Source organism: Acanthochromis polyacanthus, chromosome 3 (assembly GCF_021347895.1).
Source record: "Acanthochromis polyacanthus isolate Apoly-LR-REF ecotype Palm Island chromosome 3, KAUST_Apoly_ChrSc, whole genome shotgun sequence".
Lineage (NCBI taxonomy): Eukaryota > Metazoa > Chordata > Actinopteri > Pomacentridae > Acanthochromis > Acanthochromis polyacanthus.
The window spans coordinates 20,438,136-20,465,721 of record NC_067115.1 but is presented as its reverse complement, the minus strand read 5'-3'; the positions used below and the strand labels follow the sequence as shown (position 1 = coordinate 20,465,721).

General features: G+C 38.7%; 2 protein-coding genes across 2 annotated transcripts in view; one reads left to right on the top strand and one right to left on the bottom strand.

The window, feature by feature from the left end:
- The first annotated feature begins 227 nt into the window (after positions 1 to 227).
- mchr1a (melanin-concentrating hormone receptor 1a) lies at positions 228 to 6,835 on the top strand. The gene is made up of 2 exons (XM_051945501.1): positions 228 to 591; positions 1,266 to 6,835. The coding sequence occupies exons 1-2, from the start codon at positions 537 to 539 to the stop codon at positions 2,285 to 2,287; spliced, it is 1,077 nt and encodes a 358-aa protein (XP_051801461.1). The 5' UTR covers positions 228 to 536; the 3' UTR covers positions 2,288 to 6,835.
- An 11,520-nt stretch (positions 6,836 to 18,355) lies between these two features.
- The window catches only part of usp43a (ubiquitin specific peptidase 43a), a 146,433-nt gene continuing 137,202 nt past the window's right edge, over positions 18,356 to 27,586 (bottom strand). Inside the window, 2 exon segments of the mRNA XM_022199008.2 lie at positions 18,356 to 24,656; positions 24,757 to 24,918. Of these exon segments, the coding sequence (XP_022054700.2) occupies positions 23,494 to 24,656; positions 24,757 to 24,918 (1,325 nt within the window). The 3' untranslated portion in view covers positions 18,356 to 23,493.

The window sequence follows — 27,586 nt, the reverse complement described above, 5'->3', positions numbered from 1 at the left end:
TTATTTTGAGTCTTGGGAACACTGTTCTCCTCTTTAAATTCTTATCAGTAAATCATCAAACGCACTTTTCAGTGCCCAAATAAGTTTTTATCTTCTTGACTTTTTTAATTCCTCTGTTTGAGAATTGATTTGCACAAAATCCCATTACCCTTGCCTCGAGATAACGCACTGAACTATGACATTTGATCCAAACCTCTCCAAAGATGTTTTACGCACGGACGCACACTCATGACTGTCAATTAGTCTGAATCTCCTCCAGTTTGATGGACATCTGCAGCGCAGTCGCCACTGGACGACGAGGGGATATACTCTCATAGGCACGGAGCTTCGTCAGTATCACCGAGAGCGCAGAGCGCATTGGTCTGCTCAGAAAGTGAGACACGGAGATTGGGCTGCAACGGATTTATTGATATTGCACATCTGGAATCACTCTTGCAGGATAAGACTGGATTTTGGCTGCAGTTCAGAAGCACATTGGCTGCATTTACTTGGGAAACAGGCACTAAAAGCAAGCCTGTTAACTTTGGATTTTACCCATGGATTTCTTTAACGACTCTAATTGTTATATCGGCGGTGCAAATTCAACAACAGGTAGGTTGAGCAACTGGTAGACCTGTAAAATTATGCAGCTAACATTGTTGGGCAGTTCTTTAATGAGATAAATGACATCAAAAACATACCAAAATTTCCTTTATTTTTTAAAAAAAATTCTGTCTCTAAATTTACTTGGCATCCTTTTGTCATACAAGCTATAGTTTTTACACAAATTCAAGCTGTAGTGACTTAACTTACCAGCCTGATATAGTAAAAGATTTGCATATCATCATCATCATCATTATTAATATTATTATACACATAAAGTAAAATTAAAATCGATGTAAATGTAAAAAGGGTGAATAAATAGTCAATGAATATGGTTGGTAAGATTTTTTTGTCTTTCACACTTACACATATCTTGACATCTTTACTTCTAATGTCATATCAATCATATCAAAGGTTCTGCCTTCCCCTAAGAACACATTCAAACACATACACAAATCAGTGATGTCCACATTCAGTCGCTCCAGCAGCCTCGAACAGGAGGGAGAAAAGGATCCTACATAATATTAGCAACAAGTGAAGTTTTCATATTACTCTGCTACTCCATAGTTTACCACATTGTACAACACAGTATGATATTGTGTAATAGTTTTTAGGGAAAAAAGTAGAAACTGCTCAGAATATTCATATATTTAACTGCTGCTCAATCTTCTTTTTGTCTGCAGTTGTAGATCGGACCCTTCACCGCAGTGCAATCCTCCCTGTTATATTCGGAGTTATCTGCTTTCTGGGTATAATAGGAAACTGTATTGTCATGTACACCATCATGAAGAGGACTAAATGTCACGCCAAGCAGACTGTCCCAGACATCTTCATCCTAAATCTGTCATTTGCTGATCTCCTGTTTCTCCTTGGGATGCCTTTCCTCATCCACCAGTTGCTGGGCAACGGTACATGGCACTTTGGAGCCACAATGTGTACGGTCATCACTGCGCTCGACTCCAATAGCCAGATCGTCAGTACTTACATCCTCACTGCAATGACCCTAGACCGTTACTTGGCTACAGTCCATCCCATCCGCTTCAAGTATGCCCGCACAACCGGTGTGGCCACGCTGGTTATTGGACTGGTCTGGGGTCTGTCCTTATTCACCATCATCCCTGTTTGGATGTATGCAGGCCTGATGCCTCTCTCAGATGGCCTGGTGGCCTGTGCTCTCCTTCTGCCTGATCCAGTTATTGATACATATTGGTTTACACTTTACCAGTTTTTCTTGGCCTTTGCTATACCTTTGGCTATTATCTGTCTGGCGTTCTTCAAGATCCTGCAACACATGTCCACCAGTGTGGCACCACTGCCTCCACGGAGTTTGAGGGTGCGCACCAGGAAGGTGACCCGGATGGCAGTGGCCATCTGCTTGGCTTTCTTCATCTGCTGGGCTCCATACTACATCCTCCAACTCATCCACCTCGGAGTGCAGAAGCCAAGCCTGGCATTCTCATATGCCTACAACATTGCCATCAGCATGGGCTACGCTAACAGCTGCATCAATCCATTCCTCTACATTATCCTCAGTGAAACCTTCAAGAGGCAGTTCCTCAGAGCCATACGCCCACTTAACAGAAAGTTCCGTGTGAACCCAAGCAACACAGATGGAGGCAGTGTGAGTGTGAGGATGATACCTGAAGGTGCTCAGCAGGAGCTGGCCTATGAGGAGATGTTACCATCCAGTGCGGCACCAGACTGAATTGATGAATAAGAATTGGTATATACAGTCAAGCCCAAAATTATTCATACCCCTGGAAATTTTGACTTAAAGTTACTATTTTTTTCAACCAGCAAGTTTTTTTTGTGATTGGATATGACACAGGCTCCCACCAAAAGATAATAAGAAATATTGGAAAAAAATTAGATTTTTTTTCCCACAATGATGCCTCTTGCACATCATCTTATTATATTTTGGGAGAAGCCTGTGTCATTTCCAATCCAACAAAAAAAAAACTGAAAAAAGTAACTTTAAGTCAAAATTTCAAGGAGTGTGAATAATTTTGGACTTGACTGTATGTGTATCTGTGTAGATGGTAATGGGACATGAACAAAGGAGCACATATTCATAGCATGTCAGCTGTATCAAGCTCAAATGATCCATTCATCCATCCATCCATCCGTCCGTCCATCCGTCCGTCCGTCCGTCCGTCCGTCCGTCCGTCCATCCATCCATCCATCCATCCATCCATCCATCCATTCATCCATTCATCCATCCATCCATCCATCCATCCATCCATCCATCCATGCACACTCACATTCTAACCTACGGACAGTTCAGAATCACCAATTAACCTCAGCATGTCTTTGGACTGTGGGAAGAAGCCAAAGAATCCAGTGAGAATCCACACAGGCACAATGAAAACATGCAAACTCCTAACAGAAAGATCCCAGGCCAAGAAGCAAAACAGGGATCTTTTAGCTGTGAGGTGACAGTGCTAAATACGTATCACTGTGTCAGCTGCTCTAATAATTCTCTTGTTAAAAAGTATATTTTTACACAGATAATTCAATTAAACTGCTTATATATATTTTTTTGAAACACTGACCAGTGTGCTACAGCTTCTTATTGGTCTTAAATGTAGCTACATTTTCAAAAATGTGCTGCTCACAATGTAGTCAGAAACTCCTATTTGCAGTGACTGTTCAGATAATCACACAATATACATTTTATTGACTGGAGTTTGCACATATGCAGCCAAGACCAACAGTTGATAAAACCTAATTCTGCTGCAATGATACAGCGTGTTTAGTACCAGTGAAATAATGAAGCAAAATGGGCGGTTTCTCAATACTAAAGGTGCATTCAGATTCAACAATCCTTTCTTCCTATTTACGGGAGATTTTGCAGTCTGTATGCATTGACTAAAGAGCCTGTGGATATGACAGTATCGATGAAATGGTCATCTGGTGTTTCTCCACCAGATACACCGCCATCAGTGTGTGAATGTGTGTGTGAATGGGTGAATGTGACGTATCATGTAAAGCGCTTTGGGTACCTTGCAGGTATAGTAAAGTGCTATATAAATACAGACCATTTACCATTTACCATTCTCCAGGCTACGTATTTTCTCCTCTAGAATCTGCATATTCATGACGCACATTCGCAGAGCTCTGCTCGTCACACATTGATGTTAAAAGAGAGAACATTTCAACCTGTGTGGACGTGTCTGCACAGAAATTCACGCAATCCAAGACAACAACACACTGGAGAGGCTGTAGTATCTATGACTGTAAATGATGGGTCTGACTTAAAAATGAATGAATCTAAGACTGGTTCATTGTCAGGTTAAAATGTTGTAAATAGCATCTAAGGAACATCAGTATTAAATGTCAACAACCTATGACAAATGTGCTGCTACATGAAAACAAATGGAATTAATCTAAAATTGTCAGTGCCGAAGGTGGCAGTATTACATCACAGGAAATGCTACATTATTAAAGCAGAGATCACATTGAACATAAGGAGATTGTACAGGACATAGTTCACTATGTCATCAATACTACAAACATGGAGTATAATATTACTGTGGACTTCAATACAGAGGGCTTGTTAGTTGTTTTTCAGCAGTACCTATCCTGTGAAAAAACACAGGCATTAAATATGACACTGAAGATAATGTCTGGGATCATAGATTCATCAGGCACCATGAAGAGACAGGGGCACTTCTTATTTCTCTATTTTCAGTCACTGTGTCTCCTCTGTCCTTCATCCCAGCATCCAGACAGAAAGATGTCACAATTCATGAAATGCATTTTAAGAATAGAGGAGGCTTGTTGGAGGAACCAGGATACACAGGTGACTTTTTAAGGTTTCCTGGGATGTGACACGGTTGAAATATACAAAATACGTCGAAAGGAACCACGGATGTATGTCTAATTTACATCCTTCACCCAAAATATATGTTACTCTATGTTTGTATATTTCTTTTTTTGTGTCATGCCTTGTTTGTAGTTCACAGCACGTGTGTAAAAATGAATTTTCTAAAAAAAATATCACATCTATACATGTTTGTGAATTAAAAAAGCAAACTGTAAGTTGTTGTGAAAAGTGTACTGCTCATCTGACACAGATTTAAACAAAAAATATTTTTAAAAAAAACCTAGCAGTAGTCTGTAACAAAACAATGGACAAATGATGCAGCTGAGCCGCATGTCATTTTTCACTGATGTTGCTTTAAACTGACAGCTCCAAAGCAGGTTTTTTTTTTTTTTTAATGCCTGTTGCCTTGATTTGTCTCCCCTCACGTCACATCTCAGAAGGACTAAGGTGCAAGGAGGGGAAATTAACTGAGAATGGACAAACTGAGAAATGAAATGAGGGGCTGAAGTCCTTCTCATGTCCTCAGTTCAGAACATATTTGAGGAACTATGTCATAACACTGTGCTGACCTATTCTTTGGTGATAAAAGCCAGACATGTAAGTATTTGACCAGCTGACCGTATGATTCCTCTAATCATATTAACTTACAACAGCATATTTTAGTTATATTTGGTCTTTTTTTTAAATAAAGAAATTACAGTATTTAAGAAGTTACCACTAATCAGTAAGGATTAAGTGAGCTACTAGTCAAATGTATATTCTAGATTTATTTTCTTTAAACAGAGTAAAATTAAAAAAATTTGGAAAAGTTGGATATGATCTAACAACAAACACCGCAGTAATGCAAAAAGGTGGAAAATGCCTACATGTTGTGATTATTTTTTGTTTTTTTGTGCCCTTTTCTGCAGTGGATGTCACTCAGTTTGCATTTGTGTATATTTGTATGTTTGGATCTGCTTGTCTGTTTGCTTGTTTGGCATTTACTAGGATATAAAAAAGTAAAATGTGAAGGAAAGTAAAGCCATGGAGGATGTTTTTTGACGAGTCAGACAGCATCACCAGAAAGTGCTTTATTCATTTTTATTTTATTTTATTTTTTTTGCAATGCTGGGATCACAATAACCAATTATTGGGATTGTGTGAATTCCCTCTGAAATGTCAACGATACTTCTGAAACATGCTTTATATTTGAATTACTGCACTATGAGATGTAATATAACAGAGAGCCATGTTTACAAGCCCAAAGAGAAAGAAAAAGACAGCAAAGCAGATTAAGATGAAGAGATTTAAGCGTGGCTCCGATGCCAACCAAATTTCAAAAGCTTTTGTGTTTCCTTTTGAGGAATTATTGTGAATTCTTTTACATCAAGCAGCCATTTTTGCCAATGAGATGTTGTTAATGTATTGATATTAAGTGCTGCTCAGTCTGAACATTTATGTAGAGTTATATAGAAAATATCACTGAAAACGAAACTCTGGGTTTCTCAACCTTTTTTATCCCGTGAACCTGTTTCCATAGTCTCTGATCTGTTAGATTCTAGAGAACAAAGGTCTAAGTTGTCCTTGAAGCAGTCACCTTTGTATTGTACAGCATTTTGAATGAGGCAGAGAAACTCTGAAAAGATTGTGGATGGAAATGATGACATACTGTAGTTTATTCATGTCAGACACGTTGTTCAGGTGTCTTAGAAACCATCTATGGCCTCAACTGCTTAATATATGAATCCATGTAGGGTCCAGAGATCAAGGATGAGAAACTCTGATGTTATCTTTGTTCATGTCAAATATCCACACAATATGCCACTCTGTCGATGTAAACACAGAGACCTTAATTGATATATATGTTACAGGCGAAATTAGAATCCAGGCAGATTTTAAATCCACCTAGGCAGAATTAGAATTTAGATTTCACCTAGGCGAGATTGAAATTTGAAGGGCTTTGAATATGATATGCTTTGTTAATGTAATTATTTGTTTTCCCTAACATTATGTACCTTGAAATTTGGTTTTAGATACAAGGTAAATAATTACTTTAGAAGTAATGTCAACTTTGTCCTCAACACTTGGCAAAATAAAAAGTAGTAGTTTCTGGGTTGTTTTTTTCATATACTGTATACCAAAATCCTGTTAGAAGGTTAGGGTTAGGGTTAGGGTTATTCTATCTAATATACAGGCTATTGATATAACAAAATTGAAATCTTTACAACAACCATTTCTGCCTATAGGTGGATTCTAAATCTGCCTGGATTCTAATTTGGCCTGTGACATATACATTGTAACAGAAACACATCATGTTTGTATATGAAACAATCAAACTGGACAACAGAAGTTGGATCATTTTTTGTGTACTGTATGATTTTTTTGTTTAAAGTGCAATTAAACTGTGTTTGAGATTAAATACATGAAAAACATTTTCAGTCACTGCCATTGTCTGAAGGTCTGAGTTTCTGCATTTCACATTTTCTGTCTGCATTTAGTTTCTTTACAAGTAAGAAGAATCTGCACTATAAAATAGATAGAATGTGAAGGCAACACACACAACAAATGTATCTACAATCAGTCTAGCAGCACAGGTTTGAGCTACCGAAGAGAGATTGGACTAGACTGTCTCAGATTTATTGTTGATTTCTATTGATATTTTTCAGTGTTGGAGATCTCTCTAACTCATTTAATACAAAACTGAGGCACATCAGCCACAACATTTAAAGTGCATGCTGTGCCTATAACTGTGTGAGTCCCTCATCATGCGGCCAAAACAATTCCGTTCATTTAATATAGCACCAATTCACAACATAAATCACTTCACAGCACTTCAGACACTACCAGTCAAAAGTACAAATAGAACACCCCAATTTTTCCAGTTTTTTACTGGAAATGCTGTATGTTAATGTCTCATTGTATTCGGAAATGAAATCATAGAACAAGTAAATGAAGCAAAAAAAAAAATCTATTCAAAAACCAAAATATATTCTAAACGTTTGACTCATCAAAGTAGCCACTTTTGGCAGATATAACAGCTGAACACACTCATGGCATTCTTTCCACAATAGAAATCAAATATTCTTCAGAAAGTTCTTCCCAACTCTGTTGCAGACGTTCCCATAAATGTGTGGCACTTAAAGGTAGCTTTGCTTTCACTCTTCTGTCCAGTTCATCCCAAACCAGCTCCATGGGGTTTAAGTCTGGAGACTGTGCTGGACACTCCATGTTTTCAAGCTTACCATCTTGATCTTTTTTTTTCTAATGCAGTTCTGACGTCGCTTGGACTTGTGTTTTGGGTCATTATCTTGCTGTAGGATGAACCTCTGACCAACTAGGAACATACCAGAGGGTACTGCATGGTGCTGGAGAATACTGTGGTAGCTGTTTTGGTTTAGGGTTCCTCTCACTCTGTACAAGTCACTGATCCTGGATCCAGCAAAACAGCCCCAGACCATCACACTTCCTCTTCCATGTTTGACAGTTGATGTCACACACTGAGGAACTATCATTTCTCCTATTCTATGGTCCACAAAAATCCAGTGTGATGAGCCAGATTTCAATTTCAAATTTTGATTCATCAGTCCATAATACCCTTTCCAGTCTTCAGTAGTCCATTGGTGGTGTTTCATGGCCCAAGCAAGCCTTTATCTTCTTCGACGTCATAACAATGGCTTTCTTGCTGCAACTCGACCTGTCAAACCTCCAGCTCCAATTCTTTTCTTCACAGTTGAAACTACGACTTGCGCACTATGACCACTATTAAGCTGTGCTTGAAGCTGCTGTTCTGTGAGCTGCCTATCACCAGGTTGTTTACTCTGAGAAATTTTTCTTCTGATTCTGTTGTGGCTTTGGGTCTTCCAGATCACTTCCTTTCAAAGTTTCCTCCAGTTTCTGAGCACCTTTTGATGGTGAAGAAGACTGTACTCACTGACACCTTGACTTTCTTCCCAATTTCTCTGTACAAAAGACCTACATTTTAAGTGTTGTGATGGTCTTTCTTTCTTCCATTGTTAATTGCCTTTTCCTCACCATTTTTACAGCAACACACTACTTTCTGCAGTACAGTACTGTTCAAATAATGCTCTGGAGGGTATGGTACCATGGTATGTTCCAACACTACTTTTATGCAGACAGAGGAGGTTGTAAGTAATCAAGAAACATTGGGACACCTGTAGGATTTGGTAGCTCCGAATTTCAAGGCTTGATTAACCTCCATCACTGCAGAACAGCTTTAAGTTGTTAACGTACTTCTTGTTCCCTGAAAAAGATCTTTTTTATACTTTTGAAATGTGCATTATTTTTAATTTTGGGTAGCTTCACCTTTTTAACCTTTGAGAATTCCCCACTTACCTTTGTACCATTTGAAGCTATTCAATGGACTTGCACTAAAAAAAATGGAAAAATTGGGGCGTTCTATAACTTTTGTGTATGTTAAGGTCAAAACCTTACAATATTATGCTACATAGAGAAACCTAACAATGGTTCCTTTTCCTTTAAAAGAAAAAAACATCAAACTTCCTTCATAGAAAAAAACTTTGGCAGAACCTATCTCAGAAAATCTGCAACAACTGGCTGAGGTGAGGGCAGGCCAAAAACAGAAAAGGCTGAGAGAGAAACAAAGGAACAATAAACTGCAAATCAAAAATCAGTTTGAATTGACTGCAGAGAGGACAAACCCCAAGAAAAAGAAAACAAAAATAAATGACTTAGTGGCATCGCACCCACAACATCTGGAGGTCTGTTATGGCTGTCATTTAGTCCCTGTGGGTTGTGAGGATGCTCAATGGGATGGAAATCTGAAGAGTCTGTAAGACAAATCAACACCTTTGACTCTTTGTGAAGTTCCTAAACCAATTTCTGAGAAGTTTGACTGAATGTATTCTTCTGCTTGGAGAGGCTGATGCTGTTGGTGGAGTGTCATTGCCATGAAGGGGTGTATGTGGTCTGCAACAACATTTAGGTGGATGGCATATATCAAAATAACATCCATATTTGGGCACCTGTATAGCTCAACGGGTTAAGTGAACGACCCAGGGGCTACAGGGGCTGGTTCCCGATGCAGTGGCCTGGGTTTGATTCCCGCTCACAGCCCTGTGCTGCGTGTCTTCTCCCTCCTTTCCTGTCTGTCTCCACTGCACCTATCGACTAAAGGCGACAAAGGTCAAAAAATAAACATCCATATGAATGCCAAGACCAAAGATTTCCCAACAGATCGGTGTTATACATTTTAGCGGTTTCAAAGCTGTAGCAAATCTATGAAAAAGAGGGATATGAGGTGTGGTGATGCTCCGGGAACAAAAGAACACAGCTTAAGGGATGCACCATTTCTGACCAACCTTTCATGTTATGGAGTTAGTCACTGTAGACTTCTTCTATTTTAACTTTGCTTAAATGTTACAAAAATGCTGAGTGATATTGTTGTTAGTGAATTTTGCATCACAAGGTCAACTATTTTGCAAGAAAACAAAAGATTTCCTCAAACTTACAGTCCAGAAAGCATTACTTTACAACAAATTTGATGTTATAAGCTGAAATGTAACTTTTGGGAAATAGTGTAGAGCTGATAGATTTTAAGTCTGTCAGTCACTAATAGATAGGGATAAATATTTAAGGAGTGGAGTGTGAGATGCAATGAGCTGTGTCTGCCAAAACTTTAATGGAAGCGTTAAGAAATTAAATTCAAATGGATGCAGATATGATAAATTTAGAGTAAGGGTCAAAGACATTTAATTGGAGGCAATGCTATTTGAATCTTTAGCTCAATGAAACTGGACTTTGTTTCACCCTACAGGGAATCTTCTCGGTGCTCAATAAGAGACTTGGTTTAGTTTGTGTCTTTACATGAACGCAAAAGCAGATTTACCAAATTATACTTGCGCCTGCTGTGTTGACAAATAGACCTGATTTTTAAAAAAAACGTTCTTTCCTTCTTAAAAACTTTCATGCCATAAATGTATTTATACTGTTACATGACACTTTTACTACCAGTGAATTGCCAGTAGCAGAAGAATGCTAAAATATCTTGAATACTGGTTAATGTAATAAGTCCAAGTCAGGTCATCATCTTGAAGGGTGATCATTTCCTCACAGCTAACTGGAATGCAGTTAGCTACTTTTTTTGCAATTAGAGACTTTCCATATTCTCTATTTTAGCACATAACAACCTCTATTATACCTATAGATTCCGAAAAGCTCTCTACAATCTTGAATCTTCTGTGCTGGAAACAGGTACATGAGGAAGAAATGCCAGATAATACTCCATGCAACTGGAGAGCACAGGTAGAAATGCCATTCAAGTGGATCTTCAGGGACTTGCCAGCTGAATGCGTTAACATAATCATGTGAAGGTGGGGGCTGGTAAATATGCAGCACAAAAAAACAGAATATAATTTTTCAGAAGGGATCTGAGGCTCAGTCTAAGCTCATGGACACTGTATTAGATAAACAGACAAATAAAGTAAATGTAGTCACCTCTTTTGAAGTTTTCCAATTTCATTGCTGTTCAACATTGAATTTCCATAAAAACAACTCTTTCACATCAGTCAGAACAGATTTCTCCAAAGAAATATCAATTTGTTACAAATATAAAATGTAAAATTACTGAGCACAAGCAAGAATTCAACCCCTTTTAAGCAGCCAGTTGATGCTGAAAGTCACAATGTTAGCTAACAGTTAGTGTACGAGGGATAGCATTACTTTGTATGAAATTGCTTTCACGCTGACATTAATAAGTACTTTTTTTGCAAATACTTGTAAAAACATTTACAAATGACCATTATTCAATGTTAAAAAAGCAATTAAAGAGGAAAACTTCTATAGGAGGTGAAGACGTTTTTTTTTTTTTTTTTACAGGCACAGCACTGTGTCTGGTTTAAAACATGCTGAACAATTTAAAATGACAGTAAGCGTCTGATACAAAACATTGAAAACAACAAGAACGGCACAGACTCACTTTAATTGAAGGTCAGAAAATAGAGAAAGTGCAATCATTTACCTTGGAATCAGGATTGATGAAAAATGTAATTTTGATGAAAACTGCAAATCTGTCTGCAAAAAGGGCCATCAGTGCCTTCACTGCTTAGAAAACTTGCACATTTCCACACTGACCAAACAATCTGGACTCTGTTTTATTGTTCTTTTATTGAGTCTGTTCGATCTTTTTGCTTGGGGGCATGGTTCATGGACAGTGAGATGGTCCAGTCGCCTGATGGGTGAGTCACACTCTTGTCCAGCCTCCTTGTACACTAAACGGGTGCAGAGGACGGCTTTATCAATTCTTAGAAATGACTCCCAGCCTCTACGTGATGAATTTCAGCTTCTTCCATCTGAACGGAGGTTTGTAGTCCCAACTGGACTCTGTCACACAATCCCTCACCACATAATCTGCACAGTTCTCCCGTACTTCACATCATTCCATAAGCCATCATTCCATAAGCCACCTTTCCCATCCTACACTCCTGGACATATTGTGATTGTTATTATGATTATCAATATATGGTTGATTATTGTTGCTATTGTTGCTCTACTGTATGATGTATGAATGATGAATGGATGCTGCTGTAACATGGGAAATTTCCCCGGACACGGGGAGTAATAAAGGATTATCTTATCTTATCTTATTTGCACTTTATTACTATTACTTTTAGCCACTGCTGTGGACTTATCTGGACTTATCCGTCAGAAATCATACGACGACTGAACATCATTATGTTTTTATCCCACAGATAGATTTTTTCCTAAAGTTTATTATTGTGTTGTGTTTTTATTTATCTTATCTTTTTACCTATCATTGTTGCTATGTTAGTGGAATGATGGAACATTCAGCACTTTTTGTCTTTTGTCTTGTCACTCGAGCAAGTACCTGCCTGTCAGGTTCAACGTCTGTTTTGTAACAGAATGCCAGATGCAGTCATTTTTTCTGCACAACAAATCTACCCACAGGTATCAATAAAGTAGCCTTGAACCCTGATTTATTATTGCAATCACTGTTTGTTCTTAGCAATATTGTTTCATCCTTAACACATGGGATTGTCACCTGACTTTGACTTTAAGACAAGTAATGAGTGGAGAGAGGACTCCATTTCTTTTGCTAATATAAAGCAGAGGTTAATACTGGTTTCTGAGGCAGCAGAGCGTCCATTAACTCCTGATAAAGGACACCCACTGAGTAGCTCCAGTAAAACTGCTCACTCCTCTAAATTACTGCCATGACTGTGCCTGTATGATGGGTAACCATATGAACAGGGATGCAGTCAAAACCATTTACAATTTACTGTCAAGTTTCCATTCCATTAGAACCTTATCGGCATGGTAATGACTGTTCCAGGTCTGACTCAAACCCTCAGGTGTTACCAGGGAGACCGCATTACTTTTTGTGTCACACTTGTGTCCACAATGTCAATTGACACCTCTGCTGGTATTTGTCCCTTTGTCAATTTCTTGTCTCAGACAACATTGCTCTGATCAATAGAGGCAGATGCACAACCATCTGAAGGGGTGCAAACTTTCCTGTATTTGTCACTTAGCAGAGCTGCAAAATATAAAATATCCTCTTTACTGTGTGCTCTGTGCCTGAAAAGCTACTCAGAACTTCACAAACAAGTGTTTCATACACACACCTCCTCCAGACTGTAGCTATATTTAAAGGAACTGCTGACCAGAGGTCTGTTGACATTTTAAATAGGTGTTACCCTGACTGCAGTTGTCTCAGTTGTTAAATGGGCAAAGATTCATTTGCTGTCTCCAGGCCTCTTCTCCGATTTGGGGAAGTGTTTTTGGAATCGAAGCAAAAAGGCTTTTCAAATGGCTACTGATGACCAGTTTGATGTCAGTGCTTTCAGAATATTGCTGAACTGATAGAATCCATTTTCAGTGTGAAAACTTTCCCCACAGTAGCTTGAAAAAAAAAGTTGTCATGGGCTTCTTCAAACGACTAAATGAATAAGACCTATGTTTTACTTGTTTTTGCCATGTGCAATCACAACAGCAGCTCTGAAGGGCCACCACCACCAACAACAAATAAAACAACTAATAAATACAGATGTTTGCTGTCAACTTGACTCCACTCCATCCTCCTGCCCCATCTCCTTTCAAGATCACTTTGTGTGAAGCTACAGTGCTTCTCTGACTGAATTATAGGCAACAATTTAACAGGATACGACGCAAGTCAAAATCACCAGTGCTTCATGCTTTCTGTGGAACACTACTTTCCAAATTCAAAGCTTTGGGGTGCATCAGCACACAGGAAAATTAACAATTTTATGCAGGACTAGGCAAAGTAGACCAGCTGGGATGGAGTAATCCAGGGAGTGAATGCTGTTAAATTGCTACTTTTATGGAGAATCATCATGTGTCCGATAGCTAACGGCCTGCTAAGTCGCAAAGTAAAGCAATTGCTCATGCCTCACTCTGAATATTGAAAGAAAAAATTCACCTAAATCACAAAGAAAACATTATTCTTATACTCAGTGTTATATTTAAATGATTTACAATGGTGCAATGCAGAAATTATTTCTCCTTAAGGATTAACATCTTACAGTTCATCCAGAGGGGGATATATGTGTGTGATAATCATCCTGGGACCAGGAGTGCAAACTGTTTTACCAACACATTCAGCAAATGTTGCAATACTTTGCTAGCACAGAACTGGCAAAAAAAAATTATGCTAGCACGGCCTAAAGCGGTGGCCAGCGTGACCTACCAACACGTTTTCTTCTCTGCCTCAATCTAAGAGATACAGATATGTGTGAACAAACAACAGTAGAAAGCAACTGACCTCCTGACCCATACATACTTCAGGAAATTGCACAATTGTATGAAGAGGTGCTCAAGTCATAGTTATAAGAATCACGGCCAACGGATGCTGGGTCTACTTGATGCGTGTTTGGCACTTAGTCTCTGATGTTGAATGAGTTGGCCGTGTACGGCTGTAGGAGGGAGAAATCACTGCTCTGACTGTTATAAATAATACTGTACATCTGCTGAAATGCTTCTGCAAGACATCACAAGTCTCAAATGTGACAGATCTGACTTTCACGTTTACTTTCCTTTTGACAGTGTAGCATTGAAAGGTTTGAAATACGATGAGGTGCTAATGCCAAGTGCCTTGTCATGAAGGATTTACAATCTTGGCAAAGCTTAAAGGAGTACATCTAGGAATAGATTACTTAATTTTTAAGGCTGGTTGGGTCAATAAGATTCTGCAGGGCTGTGCTCACTGCAACCTGGTGGGCTCTGTGTAGGTGGAAATCTGCGATGTACAGATGAAACACATTTTTCCTTCGACTTTCAATTCTGCTTACAATACAAATGCATTTACAAGATATATACTTAAAATGCTTGATTACTTAATGATAATTGGTAATGGAAACATGAATTATACAACACAAATTAGCTTATCTGGTGATTGTGTGTCAGTTGTTACAGTTTTCTGAATTTCCTTTTTAAAAAAAGGGCAGCTTCTGTCAGGCAGTTGAAAATAAAGACAAAGACCATTAAGTCTGTTATGATGGAATGACATGGTTGCAAACCGTAAGTACAAAAAGTATGTGTCATTCAGCTTTATCTATTGAAGAGAATGTGCTTGAAATACTGTTCAATAGAATGACATGGTGGTTTCCTAATGTTTTTTATTTTGCTTTGAAAAGGGGGCTTTGAACAATGTCAGCAGTGACGCAAGATAAGAAAGAAACAGAAGTGAATTCTGAGGATTCAGGCTGAACAGAGACAGCTGGTGTCCTTCACCAGGACCACATCACCGCCGTCATTCCTCCTAGCTGCAGTCTCCAAGCCATTTTCATTGGCCTAATATTTTGGTTCTCCCTCCTCGAGACACAGAAAACATTGTATCAACAATTTACAATCATTTTTTGTTGAGTTAAATGTAACAGAAACATGAAACATTTCCAAATTATGCATTATTATGTACTACGTGAACCCTTGTCCAACAACAACTGCTGACTAAATGAACTACTGTCAGAAACATGACAGCAAAAATATTAACTGATTTCTTCTCAAAGTATTATTAATTAGATAATATGGGAGAAAAAAATATTAAAGTTATTTTAGTAAAGTTACAGTTAATGTGCATATTGTGTAAGATGAAAATAGATGCTTCTATTTAATAAAAACTGCAGCTATAACTAAAAAAAAAAGCAAGATGAGTTCTTCAATGCTCATTTTGCATCTTCTGATTCTGGTATGATTTTTGTTTTCAGTAAATTCGAGTAAACTTTTTAAATTTTGTATTGATATAATCTGGCCATAGGTGATGTTTCTACCACGGAGTTGCCTAAAAACACAGCACAGATGTAATCCAAAGCTGTGTTAAAGAAACATATTCTATATCCTGGAGCTCTGAGAGAACCCTTGGCAGCCTGAAAAAAAGACTACATTTGTGCTTTTTTTCTCTGACTCTAACTGCATGCCACTCATGTACATCTTATCTGGTACAGCAGTACCTGAACATTCAATTTGATTGCCATAAGACGCTGACATAAAGCAGTGTCTAAGGCTGTTAACAGAGCCCCTAACCTTAAATCTTGTGTGTCACTTTAACTCAGGACCCATGACAAACATGACCTCAACGAACAGTTGGATCTATTAAAACTGCACTAGCAGAAAGTGTTTGACCGCGCTTCTCCAGGACTCCAAGAAATTAAAAAGCATTACTTGAGAGAGAAACAGACCAACAAAAATGGCATGAAGTCAACAATAAACTGATTTACGCAGTCATGACAACTTGGAATGATAAAGTAAAGCACCTATTAGATATGACAGAAAGTTTACCTCTGGAATCTGTAGGTAGGATGAGGTTTAAAAAAAAGTCACTGAATAGACATTTGAGGAACATTTTAATATCTCAAGGTATTATATGAAGGAAGTCATTAGAAGCATCAGTGCTTTTTCAATCTACTGATGGCTTTAATATTAAATGAGTATTAGTAAAATGCAGGTTCAGCAGGTTGCTCACTAACTGCTCTGAGACCAAGAATAAGTGTATAAAAATCTACTTCCAGTCTCCTCTGTTCTCTTCACTGAGCAGACTGTCTGGCAGTATAACACTTGCCTCAAGGAGAAACAGACATCACAAACCACAGAAACCTTCAACTATCCCATTGTAAACATTAAGTAAAGTCAAACAGCAGTTCCCCAATTAACTTTCACAAAAGATCTGCTTACTCTGTAGAAGAAACGTGCAGAATGGCTATGGTTCTAATCTTTCTCTCTGCTGGCTAAATTCAACACTGATCTTTATCTGAGCTGATTGGAACTGCACTAACAGATTAAGTGTTATATATGGGGCAGATTATCCTCCTGTGCTGGCAGTGATGCTGCATTTTTCAGATTTCAGATACATAAAGTTCCAGTTTCTATCTCCTTTTACTTGCATGCATCCTTGAGATGCTGTGTGATAACTGTGTAGGACAACTGAAGACGGGAAAATATAATTGGTGACAGCATGAAAAAGGGTGTGAATGTGAGTGTGATTGTTTGTCTCTATATGTAGCTCTGTGACAGACTGGTGACCTGTCCAGGGTGTCCCCTGCCTTCACCCTAAGTCAGCTGGGATAGACTCCAGCCCCCCACTCTAATGAGGACTAAGCGGTGTATATTTGATGGATGGATGGAATTCTGGTCTTACTATTTGAGGTGCACTTCTGTTAGGAATTGGCACTATATAAATAACACTGAATAAATTTCAAAGAACCTTCCATGGTCATTGAATATCTCTGTTGTGAAAATGACAGCTCAGAAATTAAGTCACTTCTTAAAGAAGCCAAACAAGGAAAAATTCCAAAGCCAAGTTCTTGATAACCTTTACAGAGGAGCAATAGGAAGAATCTTAACTGGAAACATCACAAACTGGTTTGGGATGCGTGTGGCCGGTGGCAGGAAGGCTCTGTAGCTGCTGATTAAACTCGCTCACGAAGCCGTCTATCCCAGCATGCATCATTGATACTGGTGAGATGAAGAGTCTACGTGACCCCCAAAGAACACTCAAAGACAGCACTTATTCCATCCGCATTCTGCTGCCATCTAATCAATACAGATGTATCCACTGCAGCAGCGCCGGACTTGAGAGCAGTTTCATTCTGCACACTTCATCCTAAAAACAGTTTTATATTTATGACTTGATTATTTATTGTTCTAATAAATTAGCCTTTTTTGGGAGTTGTCACTACATCTGTAATTTTGTTGCTAAATCCCACACTGCTCGATATTTGACTGAGCAACAGATAGTTAACAAGATTTCAGCATCAAAGCTGAAGTTGAAGTGGCCAAAAAAGCATTTGCTATAGCTTTAACATTGGATTTCCTTGGTTGATAAAACAGCGAAGGGAATAACCGTTGCACTTTCCTAAAACCTAAAGGCAGTTCCTAAAATAATTGATTTATGAAGGAAATGACAGAGTAATACCCAAAGAGTTACAGTTTAATTTAATATTGATGAAGAAAAGCAGGAAATAGTTCATTTGTAAGTAGCTGGGAGAAGCTTCCACCAGATTGAAAAATGACTTTCAATAGGTTGATTGTAGATCAGTGCACTGTTGATTAAACTGAATAACTGATAACTTTGTCTCTAAAATATGTACATATATTTAAGTTTATGCTCACCTCAGTGAAAGTTTGAGGTAATTCTAGCTCCTAATACTTTGTTTTATGCTCCTAATGACCACTGTGTTTTGATTCCATCTGGGCATTTATATCACACACCCCTTTATTTTATTTTACCTGTATCTCTCCTCAGCTGACTTGTAGATAAAGATCCTAAAATGATGAGAAATCAGGCTGCATAATAAGTACTTTTACATTTGATATTTAAATTTATGCACATTAGGATGGCATCAAAAGCCCCTGATCTCTCTCTCTATTTAATTGGGGATTTGATAAACAACAAGCAAAACGTTTCTTTTAAAATTTAGTCACACCTCCTTGATTTGAAACAAAAAACACATCACTTCATGGTTGATAAAATCTCTCTTTATACATTTCTCAAATCATTTTTTTTAAATCAAGCATTTAAAAGCTGTTGACTGAAGGCCATGATCATAAATAACATATTTTTATTTGTTGTGTTGAAAAAAATAATATATCAAATATATATATGTATATATACCATCATATACAGAAGACAATTCAGGCAGAAACAGTAAAAGTACTTGTTACACCCTTACACAAAACAATGGAATACATTGCGAGTCAGTTCATTTGGATACATCTTATTCCCAACCACTGGTCGTATTTGTTCACTTTTTCTCTCTCACACGCACACCCACACACATTTCTGTCCATATCCACAAATATATACATAGATTTGTTTTAGAAAATGTAGAAAATTGCATATAAAACTTATTCAATCCCCTTGCCACCATAAAAGTATAGTGTTAACACAGAAGTGCTCAGTTTGGCAAAGTAAACGCTGCGTAGGTGTTGCTCCATGAGGAATGAGCCATGTTGAGAAAACCAAAAGACTTTGTGTCCACATTTAAACTCTTTGCCTCGGCACTGGATGAAGAAATATGCAATCTGTTGTCTTGTTTTGAGAAACATCAAAAGAAACAGAAAACAGAACAAACTGCAGTATAATTTGGTGTTTTACATTAGATATTGGAGAGTTAGTAACTTGGGAAAACTTACAGAAAAGACATGAATGATAGGCTTCTATAATGGTTCTCTGGCAAATCTAGCTCTGGCTCTTTTGTTACTCTGACAAGTTAACCCCAACTTATATATTTTTTGAATGCACGGCTATTTAGAGCACAACTGCTCACCTACAGTGTTGTTCTATCAACTGTGTGATTACAGCGGTTGTGGCCTTTTCTGTAGAATGTGCTACTTGTCTTTTTAAATAAAACTGGATCTTTGTCAACCAGTCTCAAGGACAGGTGAATGGCTGGGCCAGTGAATATGAAGCCCAATCAATCCTCTTCACATTTCAAAAGCAAAACCATGCCATGGTTTAATTAAACATTTTCAGAAATGTTCATGTTGCTTAGGGAATAACGTATATGACAATTTTTTGTGACAGAAACAGAAAAAATCTGAGAAGAAATTAAAGGCCCCTTGAGATTTAAAATGCAGTAGTACAGTCCAAACCAAAGCTATGACTAATGAGTATATCTAGGATAGTTGTCTTTTTTTTAGCTTGAGTCATGAAAAGAGAGAAAACACTAAAAGGCCAGGGCACAATGAGCCATTCTGCAATGGCACCTGAACACTAATGAGCATCGACAGGTGTTGAAAGGGTTGGTACACTGTGATGGCTGAACATGACGCCGAAAGCAAAGAGAATTGAAACATCTCCTTTTCTTGACACTCATACAATGTGGGGATTTTTTTAGACATAAATTTGAAAACTGTGAACAACAAATTCTACAAGTAGTAGACTCTCTCCAAAACACTGAACACGTGCCAACAAAATATGTCTGCTTCCTACTTTCGCGTGCAACCATACTATTTCCTCTGAAATTAAAAAAAAAGCATGTGCCACTGAAGTATATTGCTCTATAGTGTCGGTGTCAATCAGAAACAACAGCTTGTTGTGTCCTTGGCATGAATACAAAACACATTGGCTCCAGTGTTTAACTTGAAAGTAGAACAATGGCACATGGAGCCAGGTAATGGTGATGTACATTCATTAATACATAATCCTTACAGGTTCAGAAACAAGAAGGGCTTTCGGTGTCAGTATTGCTTGGTAATATGAAATGAAACAGAGGCATTGTGAAAAGCTTTAAACTAAATATAGCATCTGCAAATTAAACTTTTACTCTAGATTTGCTTGTCTTAGTGACAGTTATCAGGTGAGGTTACTTCATATCTAGACTGAGTTGATAATGTGATATAAAAACACAACCCCCCCCCCCCCCCCCCCGAAAAACAAGCCTAACGACCATCAGATACCCTCACTCACTTCAAAATCAAAGAGTTCTGTAGATGTGAGGCTGATATCACAAACAATAGTGAGGACCTTGCTCTCATCTCCAATATGAAGGTTGATGCAAACCTCAATGGTGGTTAAGTACACTCAAAAGATGTTATCTATCCTTCTCCCTCCCCTTCATCTTGGTGTGAGTGAGGCGTGCATGTGCACGCGCGAGGCTTCGATTGGATAATCAGCTGAGTGAGGACACTTGTTGCAGGGAGTGGCTCACCTTCTCACTATCACCACCTGCCATAAAAGATGAACTCAGATCACCACTCTTTGCCGGACCATTGAACAACCAACAGTTAGTCAACTCAGCTCAAGTTACTCTGCTGGCGTTTTATTGTGCTCTTACTAACCTACTTCTCTTCTAATATCCGTGCGCTTCCCTGCCTAGACCTCCTTTCCCTTGCTGAAGCCTCCAACAAACTCCCTACCTGTTTGGATCCTGATTCATCTTCAGCCACGGTTGACGGATCTGCACCCTGGCAGCCCCAGCTTGAGAATATCTGCAAATCCCCTGACCACTCTCCCTATGGCCAGCTAAGTAGCATTGCCTCTGTTGTACGCAGGCTAGTGGCCAGTTGTGTGATAGCTTTTTTTAGTTGTGAGATCTCTGATCACCCCTTAGCATTCTAGTTTGCATCGTGTATTGCTTAGCGTGCACCTTTCACACACTTTACCAGTAATTCCTTGTATTTCTCTAGAAGGTCGCTGTGGCCCCTGGCCCCTAGTGGAAGCCTTCTTTAGTCTATTCATCAGGTCCTCTTCTGTAATCTTCCTTAGTCAATCTCATTCTGTTCCTCAGTCCCATTCCCTTCCTGTAATTTAAGTATTTTGTGAAATAATTTATCTCGTCTGTTCTCTTGGTCTGGCTCTCTGATTTCCTATGACAAATGAAGGGGAAAAAAATCATGATGTGCACATACATACACTTTAAATCTAGCATTCATTGTTAATTTTTAAACACTTTTCAGATACTGAATAACAGTGTGTTTTCAGAATCTGAGGGTTAGAAAGGCGAATTTAGCTTAATTATCTAAACGTCAAATGCTGTATAAAATACATTTTTTTCGGCATGATTTGAGTGTTTTTGCAATCTAGTTTTGCACCTGAAGGCAGCAAAACTCTGCAGATGACAAATGGAAGCAGCATAAGCAGTGATTACATATAAGGAAACCAAAAGTTTAAGGTTATGTGATTCAGTTCTGTAACAACAAAAATGATATTACAACCAGTATTTGGCTGTGATTTCACAGGCTGACATTCTATGCTTGCTTTCAGGGTCAGCATTCTGATGTGTTTTTTTTCTAGTGTAGTGAGAAGTGAACAAAAGCAGCTTCCCCATTTTAAATACAAGCATATTGTGATGAGTTCAACTGCATTGCCACTGGGTGAGAATGTAATGTGCATTAGCAGTGGTGTTTTTTTTTCCTCGAGTCTCAGTGGAGTAAAGCACTTTTAACTGTACCGTGTATTTTCTACATTTGATCAGCTGAGTATTAAAATATGAAGCATGCTGATGTTTGAAAAGATGAAGATCAAGGTAAAAAATAAGTCAATATAACACAGATTAAAGCTTAAGAGATATAAATTCAATCAAGATTCATAATAGCTGAAGCTTTAAAAGAGCAAAGTGCACAAGAAATCCTTCATGATGCCATTGTATTGCACAAACTACAGGTATGCAAGGAGTGAAATTTAGTGAGGCATCTAACCAGAAGTGCAAAATAGAGCTGAAAACCTGCATAGTTAACAACATAATGAATAAATGCATGCAAAGTAATAATGCGGGTGGTATTTTAAGGCATGGATTGTGCTGGAAGAAGATAAACAAACGCACACTTCCTGGCATAATTATCTGTTGGTATAAACATTATTTAGTGTTAGCTTGTATTAATGTATAGTGAGACAACAGTAAATGGACACAGGAAAATGAAATACATGCTGTAATGTGTATTGTTTTTCCCTTCCATAGATCTGATTTTTGTGTCCATTTTGGTGCATTGTCAAGTATTTTCCTTTCTCAGTACTGGCAAAATGTGGTCATTGTTAGGCTGCAAATTTATCACCTCTGCTATAAAGAAGCTTGATTGCAAAAAATAAAAGCAGAGAATGTCCTGTTCTAGTGAAAATCTCTCACAAAGAAAAAATCAGTAGTTTTGCAGAGCAGCCACTTGGGAGGCACATTCACCAACATGAGGCTCAAAGACACCAAATGATTCTGCCAGCTTCAGTGGAGCCAGCATGTGGCCACATGCTCCATTTCAAGTCAGAAACACTTTTCTTTGCTAGCTGTGGCCACCATCTCTACAAAACAAAACGCAGCAGTTGATCAAAAAACCGCTGATTACAAAACACAGCGGTGGGTTTACAGCAGTATTACAAGAACAAAAACATGTAATCCAATCATCATGGTTAACCGATATTACAATAAAAGGTCTACAACATTCTCTTAGGGTTGATATTCTATTCATACTATTCTTCACAGTTTACAAATGCACTTTTAAACTTTCTGAATGTCAGTCTCAGCTACTAATAATTAAATAAACAGCAACTGTAGTCTGGAATCAAATGGGCACAAACTAATGCTTTATAAAAACATAGCTTTGTGTTCAAAGCCATCCCGGCCTTTAAATTGACATTAAAAAAGAGATCAAAGAGGAATAGTCGATGTTAACCAGAAACTGCAGCGTCAAAAATTAACACAATCAATGTGTCTCAATTGTAAGCAACAACCATGAGTTCAAAACAGAGTGATGAATTCCAAAACTCACGTTACATTAATCACACACAAATGCGTAGTATGTTTGTATGCATGTGTGTGTATTTGGGTGCTTCCACTGCCAAACAGACATAAACCCATTGGTGTAAACTGCATATTCGTTGCTCAGGCACTTGTTTTCATTTAATAAAAAACAGAACAGAGATAGATTCACATATTTGATGGACAGGTCACCTTACTTTGCTCTGCTCTATGCCCCAGGATTAAAGAACCCTTCATTTGTCTCGGCTCCATGGAACAAACCACTTGAGTCAGTTAATTTTCTCGGAACAAAAAGGCGCATCATTGTGAATGGAGCTCTATTGCTTTGATCTCAGAGATTAGATGTCACTGACTTCATATTAAGTAAAAGGCTTTGTGCGTGGATGTCTAATGCTGAATATTTCTGTGTCAGAAGCTGGACTCAGGGACTGTCCTTTTGCGTCCCAGTGAGGTTGTGCTGTAGCGAGTCCTTTGCAGTGTGCCATAAGATGGTTTGTCCGTCGTCAGGCTGCGTGATGGAGCCGGGGTTGTAGACATCCCATTACGATGTAAAGACGCCGTCCGTCGCATGCTCTGCTCCGCTTTGGTGGGGATGTTAGAGGAGCTTTGGGAGCGTTTAATGTCAGCCATGGTGCGACCCACCTTCCCGTTTGCCAGTTCATCAGCTGGATGGCTGGAACCATTAGACTTGCCTCCTTCCACTCCAGTTCTGCCTCCTACTGCTCCGTTAGACAGCGACAGTCTGGATAAGGACCTTCTGCTTCCTTCCTCAGCTCCTTCTCTCCCTGATTCACCCTCCTTCGACTTCCTGGACTCTTTATCCTTCTTCAGGAAGTTACCTTTGAAGAAAGACAGCAGTCCCTCATGGCTCTTGGGAGCTTCTCCTTTCTTGGTCTTAGAGTTTTCTTCATATGTACCATGGTTTGGCTTATCAGTTCTGTCCCCCTTTTGTCTTCTTAAAGTCCCATCATGAAGGCTGGGTGTACTGTAGCTGGGCTGAACTCCAGCACGAGAACTCCGTCTTGTCTCAGTGTCCTGGGAAGATTTGGAGGAGCTCTGCTTCCTGGCTTCCTTCCTCCTGGTAAGGGTGTTACTGCTAGAGCTACTGGTGATATTCCCTGTGTTCTCCTCTCTTGTCTGGCTCCCCTTGTTGCGTCTCAGACTGGTTGTTTTATCCGAAGACCGCCTCTGGCCCTCAGGGACCTGTGGAAATGGCAACTCCTCATCCGCCTTACCCACACAACTTATACTCCCCACGCTGGAGGATCGAACATCAGCTGCAGCGCGGCCCACGGCAGCTTCCTTTGATCCACGTGGTTCACTCATCAATGTCACGATTGAATCCTTTGTGCATCGGGGTCGCCGGCCGGATTCCAAGTATTGAACCAGCTCAGCAGGGGCAGGATCTGGGATCGGGGAAGGCACTGGTTCTGGTTTTCGTCTGTCCTTGGAACCAAAAGACCAGCGCAGGGGAAGCACTTTGCTCAGGGTGTCCTTAGTCTTGCTGGGTGCTCTCATGCTCACACTGCGCCCCTGAAGACCCCTGATGAATGGCCTGCTCTCAAAGCCCCCTGACGATTACGAACAAGGGGAAAATTTTAGTTTGTATATTTAAATGCAAGATCTAGGTAAATAAAGACATAACAGCAAAACCTAGAGGTGGTGCCTTACCTCTTTCCTCCTTAAAGCCATTGTCAAGGAAGACTGGAGACTCTGGAGAGTCCGGTATGGAAGACGGGCAGGTGGTGGAAGAACGAGACACCAGACTGCCTCTTTTACTGTCACCCGTCAGCCTAATAAGCCAATGGTCTGACATTGATGAACTTGTAGAACCTGTGAGACAAGAAGACAAGAGGGATCTGAGGAAGAAAGTGAACCATAGAAGAGTTTTCCACTAATTTAGCATTGACCAGTTGCGACAGTTTTTGGCAATTTTTGTAAAACCACAATGAATGTTCAATGAAGCAGTGCCAGAGATACTGTATCTTTCTTTTAGTACCTGCACCTTCTTTGTCAAAATAAGGTGCCTAATTATCTGCAATGCAACTCAAACACTGACAGTTTGGTCTGAGATGTGGCTGTTCTCTGCTCGTAGCTGCTTTAATAGCCATGAGCCACTGATGTCAGACAAAGAACACACTACAAAGGTCGGGCGGGCTCACTTTAGGAAGGAGGACTTACCCAAGACTTTTCCAGACTCAAATTGAAAAGTGACAGAGAAATCCACTAAATCTGTCAATCATGTCAAGATTCAACGTTCAGTTTAACTCACTGATGTTAAAAGAAAACGTAACATCTGACAATATCACATTTTCAACCTTTTTTTGAGAAGGTATTCCATGTAAATGGCAAGCATGATGAAGAGAAATATGAACAAAAGATATGAATTAATACAGCAAAATTTGAATTTTCAACCTTCAAGTGTTTTGGTAAACATAACATTTATGATTGAAATGTTTTGTTTTTTTAATGGAAAACTAAATGAAAAGTTCACCAGGTACCAAAGTCAGACAAGCAAGGAAAAATGCAAATTATTCAGATAACGTGAAAGAACTACAGTTCAAAGCATTTACTAGAAGCATTTGGTATTTGCATTGCAGTTATTTAGATGTATTCTTTCTTTATATATATATATATATATATATATATATATATATATATATATATATATATTAGATTTTAGGGTATATTAGAGTGGTTTGGTAGAAACAATATGTGGGCAACTCAGGAAGTAAGTAGCCCAGAGGTTAGAGATGTAGACCAGTAGACGAATTCTCAATGGTTTGGATCCCTGGTTAGACGACACAATAACCTGGTGAAGTGGCATCTTACAACTAAGAGGGCTTTCAGCGTAAAAATCAGATGCAAGCTGCTGTCATTTTGCCTTCAGGCCTCCTCAACTTATGCCTTTGTGTCTGTGTGTGGGGAGTTTGGCTAAGTTGAATGCATACAATAAACCTCACAAGGGGATGATTAAAACCGTATTCTATTTTACTCTTATTCATTCGAACTATTTGCAGCAGGGAAATTGGGAGGCAGTGAAGCAGAATTTCGTAGTTTGCTGCTGCCGCATGACTTGTTAATTCGCAGATGGATTTATTCAAAAGTGCATTTATTTTTATTGGATGAGCTAAAATTCTCAAATAACATTAAAACCTAACTGAATGTTAATCTATTTAGTCAACTTCTAATAATGATGTTGTCCTACGGTTTGTGCCAGTGGAGGACAGACAGATTTACTCTGAAATACGTTTAAAAACATTTCTTTTTATTGGATGAGCTTAATTCTCAAATGCTATTAAAACCTAATCTGATGAGACTTCTGTTTAGCCAACTTTTATTAGCAAATATGTATAATACTAGACTGACTAGAATTACACTCAAAAATGACAAAGAAATTTACCTCGAAATAATTATACTATACACTTGTGATAAAAGAAAGTGTAACAGCATGAAATTTCCCCTTTTAGTCCCCTTTTTTGAGATGGTCTAATACAATACTGAAAAGCATCATGAATATAAACAAACATATGTACTAATGCAATAGTTGAGGCAGTAAAGGCAAAATGAGGATTTACCAAACCCTGCACAACAGCTTAGAAGTAACTGACTGACACATTAATAGCTAACACCCTTCATTGCTTATTGTTGGTCACTGCAGCTGATGTGGGACTGATGCCATGGAAACAACATAACGTACACGTGATTGTGTCACCACAATAACATACGGGGCAAAAATAGCAGCTTGTGCATTCACATGTTAGTTTTAGGTAGTGTATATTAATTGTACTCCAAATTATATACTGTATCTGTATAAAAAAGGCAATTATTTACTTTAGTTTGAGCATTTTAAGCCAGTGTCACAGTTGTTCCACATTAGTTCTGTTCTTTTGCTCATGGAAACTTATAAATTTGTCTCATTATTAAAGGAACGAAAAGTGCAGCAGTGGAAAAGCATTACACTGAATGCACGCCTACTGAAACCATTGTTTATATAGTATGTGCCAAACATAATTTTTGTGCCCAACAGTTGGGCACAAAAAACAACATCTGTAAAATGTCATAATACATAACTTACTTGTGAAATTTATCCCAGACGAACTATTCCACTTGGCCAAGCAGTTGGCTAACACTTAAAGTTCCATGTAGCAGATGATAACAATGCTTTGAGCTTTTCAGCCACACATAGTTGGAATATCTTGCAGAAAACATTAAAGTTTGGTGCAGCCATATCATGTTGTCCATTATTTGGGCTAACCACCCATCAAAATATTCCAATATCCTATTTTTACTCTACAAATAAATAATTATTTCTTGAGTTTTAATACACTTTACCTGCCATTTTAGCATTAAGCAGAGGGTGTTAAAAGCATCATGCCTGTTAACCAAAATATTGATAATGTTCTACACTGCTGGGTGTATTATCCAATCAAGTTTCAAGTGAGACGCTCCATGCTCCCCCGTGCTTTCCACATAGGGAACGTCCTGGCTCCAACCGCTG

Coding starts and splice junctions, on each gene's coding strand:
- mchr1a (XM_051945501.1), top strand. CDS start 537: ATGGATTTCTTTAACGACTCTAATTGTTATATCGGCGGTGCAAATTCA. Junction 592..1,265: donor CGGTGCAAATTCAACAACAG/GTAGGTTGAGCA, acceptor TTTTGTCTGCAG/TTGTAGATCGGACCCTTCAC.